Below are 20,060 nucleotides of genomic sequence, written 5' to 3' on the forward strand. Positions count from 1 at the left end.
TTTTTTTTTTAAAAAGGGGTGAGTTAAGTTAAAAAGGAGCTTTTCTTTTCAACGGACGTGACTTCTGCATAATGGAGGAGTTGCAAATGGGTAAAAATTATAAATAAATGGTCAATTCCTATGTAAAAAGTTGGGAAAAATCCAAATCTGAGGTCAATGATAAGAATAAGAAGTGATTAATGAATGGATAATGATTATTTTAATATTTATTTAGTTTTTAATTGAATGAATATCAATTCAAGTTACGGATAATATTGGTCTGAATCCCTCTTCCCTCTATACGTCTATATCTATAGGGATACCTTGAGGTAAATCATTAATTATTTATCATAACTATGTATTAATTGTACCTATTCAATAAATTGAGCAAATATAAAAATCATTGATCGACTGCGACGCAGGCGAACTTTTTTTCTGAAGCAAATAGAGTTCATCAAAAGGTTTTTTTTTAATTAGAAAATAATGAAAATTTAAATTTGCCGACTACAAAAATTGTAGGTAGGTATACCTAGCATACATAGGTAGTAGTAGATGTAAATATTTAAATATGTAGGTAGGTTAATTATAGGTACCTACCAAATTTTGTGAAGACGAACTATATTGCAATTTGCACAGCAGGCGATTTTTTTTATATTACATATTTCGAATTTACATATTAAATGTTATCTACCTATTGAAAAAAATAATAACAGATTTTCTCTCAAAATCCCTAGCAACGCGACACGCGACCTATCGACGCGACACACTCCGACTGCCAAGCCAAGAAAATGGCCGACTTGGCGAATATTTTAACCGGAAAAAAGTAACAGGAACAAAAAGAGAAATCTGACAACATCGCATGTTTTCAAAAGTCCGTTTGCTACTTTGGCTGATAAGAATAAGAAGTGATTAATGAATGGATAATGATTATTTTAATATTTATTTAGTTTTTAATTGAATGAATATCAATTCAAGTTAATTACTGGTTAGATATACCTAATTACGATCAAATTCCAGAGGTGCACAGCTGCACAGTGTAGTTTATCATACTTTTGTTCCGATAATAATTCAATACCTATGTGATATTTCATTGTGTTTGAGTACCTAGTTTTTTTATGGTCCCTGCTTCAAAACAGTCCAGATTTCAAGTCTTTGTTCTTTCTTATTTTCCTTTTGTGATAGTCACCCGAGACAATGGTTTCTAAAGAACTGATCAATGAATTGAGAGGTGCTTTTAAGGAAAAACTCAATAAGGAAAGTCTTACCGAAGGTAAGTACAGGTGGTGTTCAGTGTTTCAATGTAAATTATTGAATCACACAATGTTGGTAACAAGCTAATAAGTAGTGTCATGTTTGTTATAGGTAACACTTATAACTTTACTTGAATCCCTTTAGACTTACTCAATCTTATGAAATGATCAAATCAAATGGAGCCATAGTCAGTATCATGTATGAATTGCCTTCCTAGAGTAGAAGAGGTAGGTATGTGGCTAGACATACTAATTCAATGATGGGTGCCTACTTTCTGTGTGATTTATTTAACCTAGAGGTCAGAGATATTCAGGCATTATGCAAATTTAAATATGAAAAAATCTCTTCATAGGAAATTATTAATTAATTGGAGAACAGGGAACCTTTTTTTTAATGCAATTACCTATCAGATATTTGTGATTCTGTTCAGGTATTACATCATTTGTAACCTCTACTTATATATTTGTCAATTTTTTCATTTGTTTGATTGTTTGTTTGATATGTTTAACAAGCTATTTAATGACTTGATTTTTAGCTTAAAATAAAGGTTCAGAGTTTATGCTTGTCTATTTGCTTAATATTTTAGTTTTAATTTAAAATAGTTTGCTTTTGGCACTTTGGGTTTTAAGGTATTTTGGTGTTTGTATGGCTTGACATCTTGTTTTGTTGCGAGGGGGAGCAGTGGTAGGTGGTCCAGGTGATGGTATGCTGGGGCCAATTTTTTTATGTCCTAACAAAATTTAAGTAAGAAATTCCAGCATTCAAAATGAACACCTTGTCCTTGGTTGATATGAACAATACCTTGTGACCATTTTACACTAGGTACCTACAGTTGGGTATACATTAGTCTCTTCTAATGATTTTTTTTTTTGTATGTTAGGTGTTGGGATTCTGTTGTTATTCCATGAACATGAATAACATTTTATTCACACTTAAATCAATCAAATATCTCTAAATCAACATTTCAGATCATTTTCACAAGAACGATATCCACAGAATCCATGCCAATGATGATTGGTTAACTCGTTTCCTCATTCACCATGACGAAAGTGTGCAGGATGCGTTGACTATGTTGTGGGACACATTGCTTTGGCGTAAAGAAAACAATGTCAATGGTAAGACTCCTTACACTCAGCTGAGAAAGCTTATTTGATAATACATTATGATGTCTTTATTGGCTTGTAAAAGGCTGCATCCCCACTATGGTTTTAGTCAACACAAGGTAATTTATTTGGCTTTGTGTTAAAACCTTGGGATTGTAAAAGCCTAAAAAATACTAACAAAAAACTACCTACCTACCTATGCTTGACTTGATATTACAATTTCAGATATTAATGAAAAAACCATCAACATGGATTTCCTCAAAGACGGTAGCATGTTCCTTCACAGTCAAGATGTTGATGGTAAAATGTTGCTCATCTTCAAATGTAAAATGCATATCAAAGGGCAGAAAGACTGGGAGGAGAACAAAAGATGCATCATCTATTGGTTTGAGAGAGCAGAGAGGTAGGTAAAAACTTCAATCTTTTACCCATTCTGGTGTACTCAATGAACAGTAGTAAATTGACTTGAAACTTGAAACCAGGCATGAGGCAATATTGGAGTTAAAGGCAACTTGCTGTTGTGCTGGGATATCAGTCATTACTTCATTAGAAACTTTCCATGGCTGAGTGGGTATCACTAGGCTCACAGAATAGAGGTTTTGGGTGTAATGCCTGCTAAAAGAGACAAAAAAGAAAAACTTTGATTTTGTGGTTTCCTCAGCCTCGTGAGGACACTCAATCTACATTAAATGCCTAGCAACCTGTAGTGACATTACTTTAACCATTGATTTAGTATTCACCATTGATTTCCAGGTCCAACAAAGGTGACAAGATCACAATATTCTTTGACATGGCTGAGTCAGGATTAGCTAATATGGATATGGACTATACAAAATATCTCATAGGACTTTGCAAGCAATACTATCCGAACTTCCTCAACTATATTGTTATTTTTGAAATGCCCTGGGTCATGAATGGTAAGTCAAACAGTAACACACTTGCTTGCAATGTTTTTGTTGTATTTTTCAAGCCCAGCCTTACCTAGCCCTGTTATTAACCACCACCTAAATACACGTCTAGCCACTAATCCTGAATCAGAATTGCTTCTATTTTTTTTTTTTTTTTTTTTTTTTTTTTTTAAAATTTTTGACACATCGAACTGCTAAGGTCTTATTGTCCCGAAATCGAAAAGAGAAGGATGACAGGATAGGAGAAAGCCAGCGGTTCCGAGAACGAACATTATCCCTTCAGGATAAAATCCGCCCTGGGCGGGAATCGTCCCCGCGGCCTAGCGCTTGCTAGGCAGACGCACTACCAACCAAGCTAACTAAGCTGGCTAAAGTTTCCTTTCCATTTTCACAAGCCAGCTATTTAAGTTGTATAATTCCAGTCTCCTGTCTAGGTACTCAAATATAGTCACTCTTATTTGAATTTGTGCAACTGATGGTGAACTGTGTAAAATAACCACATACCTATTTTGAAAATAGCTTTAAGCTTCTATTAATTGTCAACAAAGTGATCTGGAAGTTTCCTGTTTCACAAAGTAATTTTGAAGCTCCCTTTGTAAGTATTTCTGTATCAGTAAACGCTAGGTCGCGGGTTCGATTCTTGCCCAATTCATTTTTTTTTCCCAAACAAATGAGGGTCGTTCTCCGAACGAATTTTTCTTTTATCCTGCCCTCTTAATCTGTTTGATTTTGGGACGATAATACCTCTGCTGTTACATTTCCCTCAATTGGAAAAGTAATATTTAAATTCCCTTGCTTGTTTCAGCCGCATTCAAAATCATCAAATCCTGGCTACCTGCCAAAGCAGTAGAGAAGATCAAATTTGTCAACAAATCCTCTCTGAAAGACTTTGTGTTACCCAAGTATGCTTTGACCAGCTGGGGTGGAGAAGACAACTATGTGTTCGTTTTTGAGTCTGAAAATGTGATGTGCTCGCCTGTACAAGAGAGTGCTTTCTTGCAGGATAGAAAACGAGTGAGTAATGAAGCTTGAATGAAGTGAGTTCCAGGGTTGGTTCCCTTTGAGATTTTTTAAATTTTATTTCACTCCAAAATTTCCTTTTTTGACAGATTGTTTTATTTTTCCAATTCGGATGAAATAAAAAAATAATAATAATAAATAAAAAAAAATAGTGATTGGTTTTTCAGGTCCTTGCAAAGGTTTTATTTCGATTTAGAGGTACTGTTCACCCAGTAGTTCAGACTAGAGTAAAATAAATATACATACCACTCGTTTTTTGGAGGGATAGATTTTTTTTACTTTCCTTATCCTACAGAAGGACAGTAATGTATCCAACAAAATTTTCGATGGTCAGCTCTTTCCTTACCTATTCCTTTTAAACAATATTTAAAAAAGTTGGCAACTTCAAGGATATACCTAATACACAACAAAGTAGGTAATAGTTGGCAAATATTAACGCTTGAAAAACAGGCCACGAATTGTGTTAATAGATCAAGTTGCGCATAACTTGGGTGGATGTTTCAAGAAGCCATGGAGCAGGAAAAAATGAGGACCAACGGAATTTTTCTTTTTTTTCTACGACTTCTAGATCCCGAGATAAATCGATTTAAAAAATACCGGTAAATCGTAAAACTTTAACGTCACGGCATAGAACGCTCCTCCGTACATAGGACGACGACTGTCACACGTCAAAACAAGTGTCCCGAGCAAAGCCTCCCTTGCAGGCACGCATCGAATTAATGTGTTTGTGCGGCCGATACGTTAGTGTTCATGCAGTAGTCTTTCTGTCTCCTGTGGCGCTAGGCGTTATAGCGGCGTGATAGTGGCGCAACCTAGCGTGAAGAAGAGCATGTTAGAAATAAGCCTATCGTCAAGAGCGTGCGTAAGTCCTAGACGATGACACCAAATAAACTGCTTAGTATGATCACAATATCATTTAAGTTATTACATAATGACATTGAATTGAAGTTCGACCTTTTTACCAGTTAATTTTTTCGGAGTTTTGGACCTCAGATTTGGGATTTTTCCCAACTTTTTACATAGGAATTGACCATTTATTTATAATTTTTACCCATTTGCAACTCCTCCATTATTCAGCAGAAGTCACGTCCGTGAAAAGAAAAGCTCCTTTTTCTTAACTAACTCTAATAATCAGTTGCGCTTACTTGTGTGATGTTTCAAAGTCCATAGAGCAGGAAAAATGGGACCAACGGAATTTTTCTTTTTCTTCTACGACTTCTAGAGTAACCGACGAAGATAAATCGATTTAAATAATACCGGTAAATCGTAAAGTTTGACGTCGACTGCACGGCATAAGGCTCCCGTAAGGCGATGACGTCATACCATAATCTCATGACTCCCGCTTCGTTTGTTTGTGCGCAAGCGTTTCTTGCGCATTTTGACGTTATAGGTCTGACGTCACGAAACTCTTTGAACTTTTTTAATTAGAACGGCAATTATAAAAATTAATATTCTTGTTCGACCTTTTAAAGTTACTTTTAGTCGAGTTTTGACTTCAGATTGGTTTTTCACCAACCTTTTTACGTAGGAAATCGACTTTTTATTCATAATTTTTTACTCCAGATGGAAACTGACCTGCGCAATTGTAAAACTCCTTCTTGGCGTTTAACCTAACCCTATAAGAAATACACTGATCACTGCTTGTTTGGTGCCAGTTCCCTTTGTAGCAATATTCCACGGACGTGACTTCTGCACAAGTACCCAACTTGAAATTGACTTGTTATCATTTTCCCGCTATTGAGCTATTCCCCTTTTGTGTTAAATTTCAGGTTGTCACTTCATGGACGGATCAACCTGATGATGTGGAAAAGCCAATGGTGTTGGGGTGTGATGTTGGTCGCAGTGTTTTCTCAGATGATATAGACCATGGTGTCTATTGTTACGTCCAGGTAGGTCACCTCAGTAGTCTTAGTCTCTATGATTTAAACACAGTGTGGTGTTATTTAGACTTTATCATGGACACTCCGGTGCTATGTTGAAAGCCCAGAAGAGGTTAGGTAATAGAACAGCCGCGGTAGCCTATAATAGTTTACCTTAAAAAAAAACCAGAAAAAAAAAAAAAAAAAAAAAAAAACGGTGGATTTAGCAGCTGGGGTTTACTGGTTAGAGTTCTGGTCAAGCCATAGAATTTAGCTCAGTCCATTAATTAAGGAATCACATTGGTGACATTGGTGTTTTTGTTTTTTTTTTTTCCCCCTCTCCAAGAGGTTTAATAGAATGAACTGTAACAATGGAGGTCTTATCGTCCTAAAATCGAAGATGGCGGAGGACAGGTTAGGAAAAAGTCAGCCGTTTCGAGAACCTTAAGTATCCAAGCGAGAATCGAACCCGCTTTCGTGCTTTTTGAGTTTATAATGTCACCCCTTTTAATGCAGTCTATTTTGTGTTCTCAATTTTTCAGTGACGAAACTTCGCATCTCACCGGCAGATTTCGTTCTGTTTAAGAAGGAGAAGGGTGGGGAAATCGTAGGAACAATCAGTATAGCCAATAACAATACGAGAAACGTTGCCTTCAAGGTAAATTAAAAATATACCTACTCTAGTTCACAAATTTAGGATTCATTCTCTTGACACAAGCTTTTAGGCACGCGTAATACACTCAGAAATCTTGAAAGCTATCTTGAATTCCTCCCAATGAATTCAATCAATTTTCATTTTCAATTCAAATTTAATTTGAAGAAATCATTTACTGATGAAAATTTGTAATGAAACAATAAGTTGAAGAAATATCAGCTTTAGGAAAGTAGTACAGTAGCGAATTTAGGTTTTTCAGTTGCTAAGTGGATTCATAACTCGGGGGACTGTAGTTCCAATCCCAGCCGTGACACCTGACACATAGCCTATATTCAAACAAATTAATATCTTTTGAACTTACAAAAAGGAAGAACAGAACGAAATCTGCCGGTGAGATGCGAAGTTTCGTCACTGAAAAATTGAGAACACAAAATAAACTGCATTAAAAGGGGTGACATTATAAACTCAAAAAGCACGAAAGCGGGTTCGATTCTCGCTTGGGGCGAACTTTATCCTAAACAGATACTTAAGGTTCTCGAAACGGCTGACTTTTTCCTAACCTGTCCTCCGCCATCTTCGATTTTGGGACGATAAGACCTCCGTTGTTACAGTTCATTCTATTAAACCTCTTGAAGAGGGGGAAAAAAAAAAACAAAAACGTTGTCACCAATGTGGTTCCTTAATTAATGGACTGAGCTAAATTCTATGGCTTGACCAGAACTCTAACCAGTAAACCCCATGTGCTAAATCCACCGTTTTTTTCTGTGATTATAGGCTACCGCGGCTGTTCTATTACGTAACCTCTTCTGGGCTTTCAACATAGCACCGAGTGTCCATGATAAAGTCTAAATAAATCCACCATGTATAAACTAGAGACTAGACTACTGAGGTTGACCTACCTGACGTAACAATAGACTGGTTATCATCTGAGAAAACACTGGAACCCCACACATTGCTTTTCACATCATCAGGTGATCCGTCCATGAAGTGAACCTGAAATTTAACAAAAGGAATAGTCAATAGCGGGAAATGATAACAGTCAATTTCAAGTTGGGTACTTGTGCAGAAGTCACGTCCAAAAAAGTTAAAAATGATAACAGTCAATTTCAAGTTGGGTACTTGTGCAGAAGTCACGTCCAAAAAGTTAAATACAAAAAGGAGCTTTTCTTTTCCACGGACGTGACTTCTGCATAATTACCTCAAGTTATTTTACCAAGTGTTGTGTAAAAAAAGTTAAATACAAAAAGGAGCTTTTCTTTTCCACGGACGTGACTTCTGCATAATTACCTCAAGTTATTTTACCAAGTGTTGTGTATTAGGTATATCCTTAAAGTTGCCAACTTTTTAAAATTGTTTAAAAGGAATAGGTAAGGAAAGAGCTGACCATCAAAAATTTTGTCGGATACATTACTTACTGTCCTTCCTGTAGGAAAAGGAAAGTAAAAAAAAATCTATCCCTCCAAAAAACGAGTGGTATGCATATTTATTTTACTTCTAGTCTGAACTACTGGTGAACAGTACCTCTAAATTCGAAATAAGATTATTATCCTAAAAAAATAAACTAAAATGAAAGATGAAACGCCATTAAATTGACAGGAAAAATAGACGTACTTCCGATGTGGACGTACTTTGAAATCTGGCAACAGTGTGAAATTATTTTGTTACTATCCCTTCTACGGATTTTAAACTGTTATCGATTTTATTAACTAACCCAAGCTTGGCATTTATTTTATCTACTATTCAACACTGAATCACTTTTGAAAGATGGTATTACTTTGAATCAAGTAAAATCAATTAACATTTCAGTTTCAAAATGAATTTATTTTCTACAATAATCTACCACTCAACTCGGGCTTTGAAATGTGTACTTTGAATGTGCACACTCGTCGACGACAAATAAATGCAAAATCACAAACATCATGTTGGGCAGTCAAAAAAAAAAATAAAAAAGTTACTAGGTAGGAAAATGATTTATTTCGTTGATGGAATGAATGGGAAGGTGGCAAAATTTAATGTATACCCTGTACCACACTTCTAAACACTTCAGCTTCTTTGAAATTTTGATTTATATGCATGTTTGAGGATGTTTCGCTAAACTTTATTTTTATTAATATTAATATTCATTATTTCAAAAGGAAGCATAGCTACCTACTTAACTTATTCTTTTACATCCATACGTCCATATCTGAGAACAAAAAAAATTGTAAATTTTCGCTCCCGTCAGGATTCGAACCCAGCACTTCCGGAATTGAGAGTCCGGGCGAACGTCAAAACTTGGAAACGACGACGCCCAAGTATCTAATTTCTCTTATCAGAAAAATAACTGGAAACAAGCTCTGCTCACATTAATATATTTCAAGCTTTAACCGTCTCTCTGTGATTCATAATAAAATTACCGTTTTTTTTATACTTTAACATTATTCCACCGTCTCCCCAAGTCCAAACACAGTCCTGAGTTATAGCTTTCAGCCGGGGAAAAAGAAACAAAGTTTTCACATTCAAAATTATGTCTACACTCCACACCGATAAACTTGTACTGCTCCCTGTTCCATTCTAAATACTCAAGTAGGAGTACCTATGTACGCTTTCACTCCCTCTCAAAGTCTCAACAGTCAACATACACCCGTATTTATAAACAAGTTCTTCAGATCATTCTGAGAATGCACTTGGGAAAAAACGTACTCAGAGGTAAGCACGTTCTAAGCCCGTTCAAAATAAAATGGTATTTATAAACAAGTCCGATAAGAGGTAAGACCGGTCTTTCCTAAGATGATGCTAAGCGTGTGGTACTCGTTGGCAACACTGTAATTTTACCCGGGTCGAACCTAGATAGTCCCAAGAAATCAAGGTCTGTGATTTTTGCAAATTAATTTTAACCAGCCTATGGGCGGGAATTGAACCCGCAACCTAGCGCTTACATGGCAGGTAGTAACTTATAGGTAGGTAGTTACCTTTGAGGGTAGCGCGCCTGCTCTGAGTGCTCTGTAAGCCCTATTGGGTCGCGGGTTCGATTCCCACCCAGCGGTGAACTTTACACCATAAAAAAGTTACTAGGTAGGAAAATGATTTATTTCGTTGATGGAATGAATGGGAAGGTGGCAAAATTTAATGTATACCCTGTACCACACTTCTAAAAATCTAAACACTTCAGCTTCTTTGAAATTTTGATTTATATGCATGTTTGAGGATGTTTCGCTAAACTTTATTTTTATTAATATTAATATTCATTATTTCAAAAGGAAGCATAGCTACCTACTTAACTTATTCTTTTACATCCATACGTCCATATCTGAGAACAAAAAAAATTGTAAATTTTCGCTCCCGTCAGGATTCGAACCCAGCACTTCCGGAATTGAGAGTCCGGGCGAACGTCAAAACTTGGAAACGACGACGCCCAAGTATCTAATTTCTCTTATCAGAAAAATAACTGGAAACAAGCTCTGCTCACATTAATATATTTCAAGCTTTAACCGTCTCTCTGTGATTCATAATAAAATTACCGTTTTTTTTATACTTTAACATTATTCCACCGTCTCCCCAAGTCCAAACACAGTCCTGAGTTATAGCTTTCAGCCGGGGAAAAAGAAACAAAGTTTTCACATTCAAAATTATGTCTACACTCCACACCGATAAACTTGTACTGCTCCCTGTTCCATTCTAAATACTCAAGTAGGAGTACCTATGTACGCTTTCACTCCCTCTCAAAGTCTCAACAGTCAACATACACCCGTATTTATAAACAAGTTCTTCAGATCATTCTGAGAATGCACTTGGGAAAAAACGTACTCAGAGGTAAGCACGTTCTAAGCCCGTTCAAAATAAAATGGTATTTATAAACAAGTCCGATAAGAGGTAAGACCGGTCTTTCCTAAGATGATGCTAAGCGTGTGGTACTCGTTGGCAACACTGTAATTTTACCCGGGTCGAACCTAGATAGTCCCAAGAAATCAAGGTCTGTGATTTTTGCAAATTAATTTTAACCAGCCTATGGGCGGGAATTGAACCCGCAACCTAGCGCTTACATGGCAGGTAGTAACTTATAGGTAGGTAGTTACCTTTGAGGGTAGCGCGCCTGCTCTGAGTGCTCTGTAAGCCCTATTGGGTCGCGGGTTCGATTCCCACCCAGCGGTGAACTTTACACCGAACAGTTGATGAGGTTCGTTCTCGGAACGGCTGGCTTTCTCCTATCCTGTCCTCCTCTCTTCGATTGCTGGACGATAAGGCCTCCGCTTTTACAGTTCCCTCTTATCGAACCAAACTATACTTATTTCACCGAACCGAACTACACCTCGATGATTTCATTGACTTGACTTGGACTCGAACCATCAACCTCAAATCAGAAGTCCAGCGTGCCACAGACTATAGTCTACGGGAAAAAATTGCGGTTATCAAATTCGAGAGAAAAAAAAAAGATGTGCCAGAAATATTAAAAAAATTTCCACCACGAGGGAAAAAATCGGAGGTCAATTCGAATGAAATTGGCAAGGAGCACCAAATAAAGGACCGTGTGCCTTGTAAGCTCTAGGATGCGGGTTCGATTCCCGCCCGAAGAGGATTTTATCCTAAAGAGATAAGGCTCGTTCTGGGAACGGCTGGCTTTCTCCTATCCCGTCTTCCTTCTCTCTTCGCTTGCGTCACGAAATCATCTTAAAAAGAGGGAATTGTAACAGCTGAGGTCTTATCATCCCAAAATCGAAGATAGTAATACAGGAGAAAGCCAGCCACTCCGAAAACGAAACTTGTCTATTTACAATAAAGTTCACCCCGGCAAGAATCGAATCCGCGATCTTTTTTCCATAACCCAAACCTAAATTTCATTTGGGACCTAAATGCCAGTTAGAGGTGCCACTACCCAAATAACACGATGTTGAGGTGACAAAAAAGTTCGTAAAGGAGGGAGCTCCCCCACCCCTCTACCACTCCGAAAACGAAACTTGTCTATTTACCTACAATAAAGTTCACCCCGGCAAGAATTGAATCCGCGATCTTTTTTCCGTAACCTAGGTCCCAAATGCCAGTTAGAGGTGCCACTACCCAAATAACACGATGTTGAGGTGACAAAAAAGTTCGTAAAGGAGGGAGCTCCCCCACCCCTCTTATAACAGGAGGGAGGGTGGGGGGAGGGGACCAGATGGAAAAATTAGAATAATTTTTCTTTGTTTATTTTACATGAAATGCCCGCGTGAGAAGAATATTTAGTTGGGGAGGCCTGGAAAAAAAAAAAACAGCCTACGACTTGAAAATTACATCAGGGCTCTCCCTATTTCTCTCTCTCTCTCCTCTTTTTGTACACTTGTTTCTCACTCTATATGCGCTCACCAATCTTGCCATGCATACCTTATTATATTATTTTGTCCTCTCTCTCTCTTCGTTCTTCACATGTGAGAATGATTTCATAGGACCATGGGCATTGGGCAACTATGATCATATGCCGCCACCACCCTGTATTGTTTTTTTTTTTTTACTTTTACCACACAGTAGGTAGATATACCTATTATGCACAAATTTTAGGGACCATAAAATTGTCCAGTGATCGTCCATAAATATTAAAAAAAAAAAATCTGGTGTGAACATCACACGACTTTCCTTATCCTATTGAATGATGCTTATTTTTATGTTCTATTGTAACTTTTACAACCTACTTAACTTATTCTTTTACATCCATACGTCCATATCTGAGAACAAAAAAAATTGTAAATTTTCGCTCCCGTCAGGATTCGAACCCAGCACTTCCGGAATTGAGAGTCCGGGCGAACGTCAAAACTTGGAAACGACGACGCCCAAGTATCTAATTTCTCTTATCAGAAAAATAACTGGAAACAAGCTCTGCTCACATTAATATATTTCAAGCTTTAACCGTCTCTCTGTGATTCATAATAAAATTACCGTTTTTTTTATACTTTAACATTATTCCACCGTCTCCCCAAGTCCAAACACAGTCCTGAGTTATAGCTTTCAGCCGGGGAAAAAGAAACAAAGTTTTCACATTCAAAATTATGTCTACACTCCACACCGATAAACTTGTACTGCTCCCTGTTCCATTCTAAATACTCAAGTAGGAGTATGTACGCTTTCACTCCCTCTCAAAATCTCAACAGTCAACATACACCCGTATTTATAAACAAGTTCTTCAGATCATTCTGAGAATGCACTTGGGAAAAAACGTACTCAGAGGTACCTATGTACGCTTTCACTCCCTCTCAAAGTCTCAACAGTCAACATACACCCGTATTTATAAACAAGTTCTTCAGATCATTCTGAGAATGCACTTGGGAAAAAACGTACTCAGAGGTAAGCACGTTCTAAGCCCGTTCAAAATAAAATTTCTTGACACAGCTGAGAAACGCTGTGTCAAGTGAACAAGTACTTTATAACGCTCCGAAAGTTTTTCAAAGTTTTTACCGATTTTAAGTGTTTTACAAATAAGAGAAAAGTTAAAACAAACCAATATTCCATTCATTTTCATTTTCTTTCCAGATCAAAACCACATCCCCGGAAAAGTTCCGCGTTCGTCCCGGGAGTGGCGTGTTAGCTGCTGAGGATAAGGCCAACATTTGTGTCTCCCTGCAGGAGGGAGTCCCTGCTAGGGATGTTGTAGGTGATAAGTTCCTTGTCCTGTCTACCCTCCTGGATGAACAGGATCCAGATTCTAGCACAGATCTCGTGGTAAGTACAAAGTTCATTTCAAAATTTCCATTGGGCACATTATTAAAGTCTTTTTTATAAGAAAGAAAATAGTTTTTTTTTTTTAAATTATTATTATTATTCCTTTTGTCCCAGGAGGCTAACCCTCCATTTGCCAGTAGGTAAGTGAAGCGGCATTCTCATAGTATCTTAAATGGTATTATTATGTTAAGGCGGTCTCTTTCTGATCCCTTATGTGCCGCGTCTATTTTAGTTTAGGACTATTGCATTATTTTTGGTCTTTTTTTATAAGAAAGAAAATAGTTATTTTTTTTTTTTTAATTATTATTATTCCTTTTGTCCCAGGAGGCTAACCCTCCATTTGTTAGTAGGTAAGTGAAGCGACATTCTCATAGGGTCGAATTTTAAAACCGGATTACCTTTTAGGGGCGGTTAGGCTTAGAGTGTTCGGAGAGGTTTTAAGATTTTTTTTTTAAAACTACTTTCAGTTCCTGTCTTAGTTAGTCAAACTAATTGTCCAACATTACTTTTCCACATAGAATAGCTCTCCTAGAAGCTAATCCTGACCAGGATTAAATGATAATCCGGTTTAAAATTCGGCCCATAGTATCTTAAATGGTATTATTATGTTAAGGCGGTCTCTTTCTGATCCCTTATGTGCCGCGTCTATTTTAGTTTAGGACTATTGCACTGCATCTTAAATAGTAAGTAGATCCTATTTGATTGAAATTTGATAGGTACTCATTAAGGGAAATTTTCTGTTTACTGTTTGAACCTCTTGGAACTTTTTCTACAGGGGTCCCTTCTACTTTTATTTTCTACAGATCACTGACTCCTGTCGATTTCATTTAACTCTCTCATATTTTCCCCCGCTTTCAGGTGCTGTGGAAGAACATAGCCAGTAGCTTGGTGGACCAGCACCGGCTCAAGTGCAGTCTGCACGCGTCTCTACAGTTAGACCCGATAGTGGCGCTATCTAGCGGGGAGAAAATGAACGGTGCTGCGTGGCGAGGTGGGGAACTAGATGCGTTGACCAGTGGGGGAGCGAGTGGGTTTGCACGCCAGGACCAGGCGACCAAGCTGGACAGTTTGTACCATGCGGTGAGTAATGGTTTAATGGAAACAACGCGAGATAGTAAAGATTTTTCATAATTAACGTCATTTAAAACATATTAAAGGTTTACAATAAAGGTTTTTATTTTATTTTTAAGGCCGATTATCTTACTGGTCCGAAATCGAAAAGAGAAGGGTTACCTTTGTAGACAGACCCCATTAATGGTTTTCAATAATTCATTTGTTCAAGTCATGACATCTTAGGTGTCTGTTGTGAAAAAAGTAGCTTTTGATGAATTAGTGAGTAGTGAGATTATTCCTGCTTTTTAGCATCTCAATTTGCTAGTAAGTTGGTAAAAAGCATTGAGTTTCCAAATTTCCATGTCTTTGTTTTGTTTTGTCCCTCCCCCCTCCACTTTTAGATGCTTTATCACAAAGCCTAGTAGGTCATTTGCACCAATCTCATGTCTTTAGCTGAGCATGTTTGTAGACTATTCTGGCGAGTGGTGGGACAAGTCAATTATTTCACTTGAGTGGACACAAGTTTGCATTCACCTGAGTCCATTCAAGTAAAGTTTTGAAATAATCAAGCCCCACTTGGTTCTGATTTCCTGAATATTTGTTGACTCCTAGGGTAATTATTTGAATATGTTTTGTTTTAGAAACTCTACTCATATATTAACTCTTGTATTTTATTTCAGAAACAATAATGTATTACCATTGGATTCATTCTCATCATTTATGTGTGTACTAATGGGTGGAACATGAAATGCTTATTAAGGTAAGTTTTGTATTTTAAAGCCAAAGAAGCCAGCCTAGTTTGTTTGGAGATGAAATTCATCTTATGTCTTGTAAGCACTAGCTCACGGAAAAATTCTTATTCTATAAATCTACATACTATGAAAATAAGACCAAGTGAGATTTTTTTAAAAATAATATTGATGGACATCAGGAATTTATTTTGGTCTCTAAGTGAGCACACCATACACATAACTCATAAAAAAAAATTCAGGTGACACTAGTGGCTACTTTTGTGGACATTATTTATTTCGTCTTGTGTTTGATCTTCACTAGTGTCCATATAGTGGTACCTGGTAGCGAATTTAAAAAGATAGATGCCAAGAAAAAGTTTCTGCTCAGTAAAATCACACCCTATGTTCAGGGTAACACCAGCAATTTATTTGCAATTCATGAACACATCGAACAGCCATTACATAATAGTAGATGGAATAAAAGGAATAGTAATACCGAGAAGGAATAATTATGTAGTGGAAGGAAGAGTAGGGAAAAATAGAGGAAGTAAAGATTGCAAGATAGAGATAGATTTAAATCCATATCCTACTTGGATAATTTAAATAAATCAAGTGGTGCAATATTAAACTGTTGAGATAAAAGGACTACATGTTCTAATTAGACAGTCTAAATAAAGCACTAATATCTGACTCGCTTCAAGAAAGGCCTCCGAAGGGGCTCTCATAGGCCCGATTAACGAGCAAAATATGTTCTTTAGATTATGAAGGTTTTTGCTAACATGGAAAGACAGACGGACAAACTAAAGACAAACTTACCCAGTTAAAACTTGGAACTTACTTTGTTTCGTTCATTCAAATAAATATCCAAAAAGGCAGATATTAGAGTGTCTTACCTCACGGGTTCGACTCGCTTCAAAAAAAGGCCTCCGAAGGGGCTCTCATAGGCCCGATTAACGAGCAAATGTTCTTGAGATTATGAAGGTTTTTGCCAACATGGAAAGACAGACGGACAAACTAAAGACAAACTCAGCCAGTTAAAACTTGGAACTTACTTTGTTTCGTTCATTCAAATAAATATCCAAAAAGGCAGATATTAGAGTGTCTTACCTCACGGGTTCTGGCTGGGTCTTCCATTTCTAACTCTTCAAACACAGCATAGTTAATCCACAGGTAGATGTAACGACGCCAGAACTGTTTCTCCTGAAATGAAAACAACAACGGGATCGTAAGAGTATATTAAAGCAGGTTAGCAGGACTTTAGACTGTTACCACCTCAAACTGAACAGACTTAGGGTCGAATTTTAAAACCGGATTACCTTTTAGGGGCGGTTAGGCTTAGAGTGTTCGGAGAGGTTTTAAGATTTTTTTTTTAAAACTACTTTCAGTTCCTGTCTTAGTTAGTCAAACTAATTGTCCAACATTACTTTTCCACATAGAATAGCTCTCCTAGAAGCTAATCCTGACCAGGATTAAATGATAATCCGGTTTAAAATTCGGCCCATAGTATCTTAAATGGTATTATTATGTTAAGGCGGTCTCTTTCTGATCCCTTATGTGCCGCGTCTATTTTAGTTTAGGACTATTGCACTGCATCTTAAATAGTAAGTAGATCCTATTTGATTGAAATTTGATAGGTACTCATTAAGGGAAATTTTCTGTTTACTGTTTGAACCTCTTGGAACTTTTTCTACAGGGGTCCCTTCTACTTTTATTTTCTACAGATCACTGACTCCTGTCGATTTCATTTAACTCTCTCATATTTTCCCCCGCTTTCAGGTGCTGTGGAAGAACATAGCCAGTAGCTTGGTGGACCAGCACCGGCTCAAGTGCAGTCTGCACGCGTCTCTACAGTTAGACCCGATAGTGGCGCTATCTAGCGGGGAGAAAATGAACGGTGCTGCGTGGCGAGGTGGGGAACTAGATGCGTTGACCAGTGGGGGAGCGAGTGGGTTTGCACGCCAGGACCAGGCGACCAAGCTGGACAGTTTGTACCATGCGGTGAGTACTTAATGGGTTAATGGAAACAACGCGAGATAGTAAAGATTTTTCATAAATAACTTCATTTAAAACATATTAAAGGTTTACAATAAAGGTTTTTATTTTATTTTTAAGGCCGATTATCTTACTGGTCCGAAATCGAAAAGAGAAGGGGGGTAGGATAAGAGAAAGCCAGCCGTTCCTAGAACGATCCTGATCTGTTTAGGATAAGGTTAGGATTAAGTTCGCTCCGGGTGGGAATCGAACATAGGTTAATGAAAACAACGCGAGATAGTAAAGATTTTTTTTTTAATTTGATAAATAACTAAAGGTTTTTATTTTATTATTTTATTTTTAAAGGTTTTTATTTTATTTTTAAGGCCGAAGATCTTACTGGTCCGAAATCGAAAAGAGAAGGGGGGCAGGATAACTGGATAAGAGAAAGCCAGCCGTTCCTAGAACGATCCTGATCTGTTTAGGATAAGGTTAGGATTAAGTTCGCTCCGGGTGGGAATCGAACACGCGACCGAGGGATTACAAGCCGGGCGCCCACTTTCCAAGCTAACAAGGCATTCAATATTTATGACAAACCTTGATGCTTTAATGGCCAGGGCCACAGAATGTAAACTCGGTTCAAGTTTAACTCTTGGGTTAAGCTTAGCTTAGGCCGATCGTTAAACTTGAAGCAAGTTCAAACTTTACTCGGATTGTGCGCGTCGCTATAAAACGATTAAAATTCCAATTATCTGTGACGGTTTATTTGTATGTCCAGGTTCAAACACTGAACGAAGGCAACAAGGCGCTGAAGAAACAGATGCGTCACAACCAATACCTCCTCCTCCTAACCATCTCCATCATGATCCTTCTCACGGCCATTGTCACCTATATGTTGCTCAACGTTCCTCCAAACACCCCTAGCCAAGCCAACACTTGCTCAGCCCCCCTGCCGGCCGTGACGCCAACCGTGTGACCTTGACCTGACTGTCATGTCTGTGAAGTCATGGATCAGATGATCGTGACGTTCCATTCCAATGTGTACGTCATGCTGCAGTTGGTCTTGTTCGGCATCATTTTCGTTGTTTACGTTTGTACGCTCTGTTAGTTGTGTGGTGTTGGAAGCGACCTAAGATATTTCATTTCAGATTGTTTAACAGTTTTCCTTCGTTCTCAATTCTCATTAGAGTCAAACTCGTAAGGCCAGCCACTCACTATCAGATAGACCTGGTATACCTGATCAAGTTCGCCTGTCACAGCATTTTTATATGCAGTACCGATACAGCATTTTCATATCTTCATAAAAAAAGATTCGCTTGTCAGGTTTACCTGATAGTGTGTGTGCTCATCAGTTATCAGTTAGACCTGACAGGCGGACTTGATCAAGTGTACCTGTCAGATCTACCGGATGGTGAGTGGCTGGCCTAAGTAACACGAAGACAGGTTTGGAATAACAACGCACGCGCGCACAATACGAACATGTTTCCCAGCGGCGATATGCTGTTGAAAGAACCAGTTGGACCACTGAAGTTCCAGGTGGACCACTGAAGTTAAGCAATGTTGTGCGTGGTTGGTACAAGGACAGGTGACCAAGTGACCATCTGGACAATCGCGGTTTAGTGCCTACGGTGTTCTCTATCTCTTGAAATAATCGAAATGGTCTTTCACATTTAAAAAAAAAAAAAAAAAAAAAAAAAATTTAGGGGCGAAAAAAATCAAAAACGGAAAATAAACGGGGAAGAAATACCTATAATATGTGTACCTATTGCCTATCTAATACATATTTAACTGGCCTAGCTGGAACAGGTATAAATAATTGTAAAAAATAAATTGGTTAAAGCAAAAAAAAAAGTTAGGAAAATATTGACAGAGTGACAGAGTGACTTTTATTTGTTCTACTTGTGTACACTTTGTTAAGTTTAAATCACCACTGATTTAGTCAAGGATTATGCATTAGGTATTTTTTCCTGTGATAGTGTGCTTATCACGCGGGCCGTGCACTGTGCAGTCCCGGGTTCGATTCCCGTGTGCCCCTTTCTGTGCTTGGCATGATTGTTAATTATCGAATCGCCTTCAGCCCCTTGAAGAAAATTACTTTCTTTTTTTCCTGTGATAGTGTGCTTATCACGCGGGCCGTGCACTGTCCAGTCCCGGGTTCGATTCCCGTGTGCCCCTTTCTGTGCTTGGCATGATTGTTAATTATCGAATCGCCTTCAGCCCCTTGAAGAAAATTGAATGTCTGTTACAATGGAGTTACCAAGTGACTCTGTCTTGTTATTACTATTTATTTTAAGTTATTTATTTTCCCTCTGTCAAACCTCTTAAAAAAAAAAAGTTATTTATTATTATTTATTTACTCTACCTTATCCTTTCCCCCACGAATATTTTCTTACTTGAAAATGGTAGTATTATTATTTTTTTACGTCACTTTTTCTGTGTCCAATACAACATATCCCGGCTTTTGCGGTCCTAACCCGAAATCGAAAAGAGAAGGATGACAGGATAGGAGAAAGCCAGCGGTTCCGAGAACGAACATTATCCCTTCAGGATAAAATCCGCCCTGGGCGGGAATCGTCCCCGCGGCCTAGCGCTTGCTAGGCAGACGCACTACCAACCAAGCTAACTAAGCTGGCTAAAGTTTCCTTTCCATTTTCACAAGCCAGCTATTTAAGTTGTATAATTCCAGTCTCCTGTCTAGGTACTCAAATATAGTCACTCTATTTGAATTTGTGCAACTGATGGTGAACTGTGTAAAATAACCACTTACCTATTTTGAAAATAGCTTTAAGCTTCTATTAATTGTCAATATTTGAATTTGTGCAACTGATGGTGAACTGTGTAAAATAACCACATACCTATTTTGA

The 20,060-nt window shown here is 37.8% G+C and overlaps 1 protein-coding gene and 1 long non-coding RNA gene across 2 annotated transcripts; one reads left to right on the top strand and one right to left on the bottom strand.

Moving 5' to 3' along the window:
* The first annotated feature begins 859 nt into the window (after window positions 1-859).
* On the top strand, window positions 860-18,823 carry LOC103509905 (motile sperm domain-containing protein 2). Its single transcript, XM_026824099.1, has 10 exons — window positions 860-1,249; window positions 2,199-2,345; window positions 2,559-2,736; window positions 3,087-3,250; window positions 4,047-4,257; window positions 6,035-6,052; window positions 6,637-6,778; window positions 13,253-13,441; window positions 14,300-14,521; window positions 17,975-18,823. The coding sequence occupies exons 1-10, from the start codon at window positions 1,174-1,176 to the stop codon at window positions 18,170-18,172; spliced, it is 1,545 nt and encodes a 514-aa protein (XP_026679900.1). The 5' UTR covers window positions 860-1,173; the 3' UTR covers window positions 18,173-18,823.
* LOC113467740 lies at window positions 7,146-7,763 on the bottom strand. The gene is made up of 2 exons (XR_003391701.1): window positions 7,675-7,763; window positions 7,146-7,186 (listed from the first exon to the last, which is right to left on the bottom strand). It is a non-coding gene; the product is annotated as an uncharacterized LOC113467740 (long non-coding RNA).
* Window positions 18,824-20,060: the final 1,237 nt, after the last annotated feature.

The sequence above is a fragment of the Diaphorina citri genome, unplaced genomic scaffold, assembly GCF_000475195.1.
Source record: "Diaphorina citri unplaced genomic scaffold, Diaci psyllid genome assembly version 1.1 scaffold542, whole genome shotgun sequence".
Lineage (NCBI taxonomy): Eukaryota > Metazoa > Arthropoda > Insecta > Hemiptera > Psyllidae > Diaphorina > Diaphorina citri.

What these genes read in the sequence shown, in the direction of transcription:
- LOC103509905 (XM_026824099.1), top strand. Translation starts at nt 1,174, where the DNA reads ATGGTTTCTAAAGAACTGATCAATGAATTGAGAGGTGCTTTTAAGGAA. An exon ending in TAAGGAAAGTCTTACCGAAG is followed by an intron (nt 1,250 to 2,198) that starts GTAAGTACAGGT and finishes TCAACATTTCAG; the next exon opens with ATCATTTTCACAAGAACGAT. An exon ending in TGGACAGTTTGTACCATGCG is followed by an intron (nt 14,522 to 17,974) that starts GTGAGTAATGGT and finishes TTGTATGTCCAG; the next exon opens with GTTCAAACACTGAACGAAGG.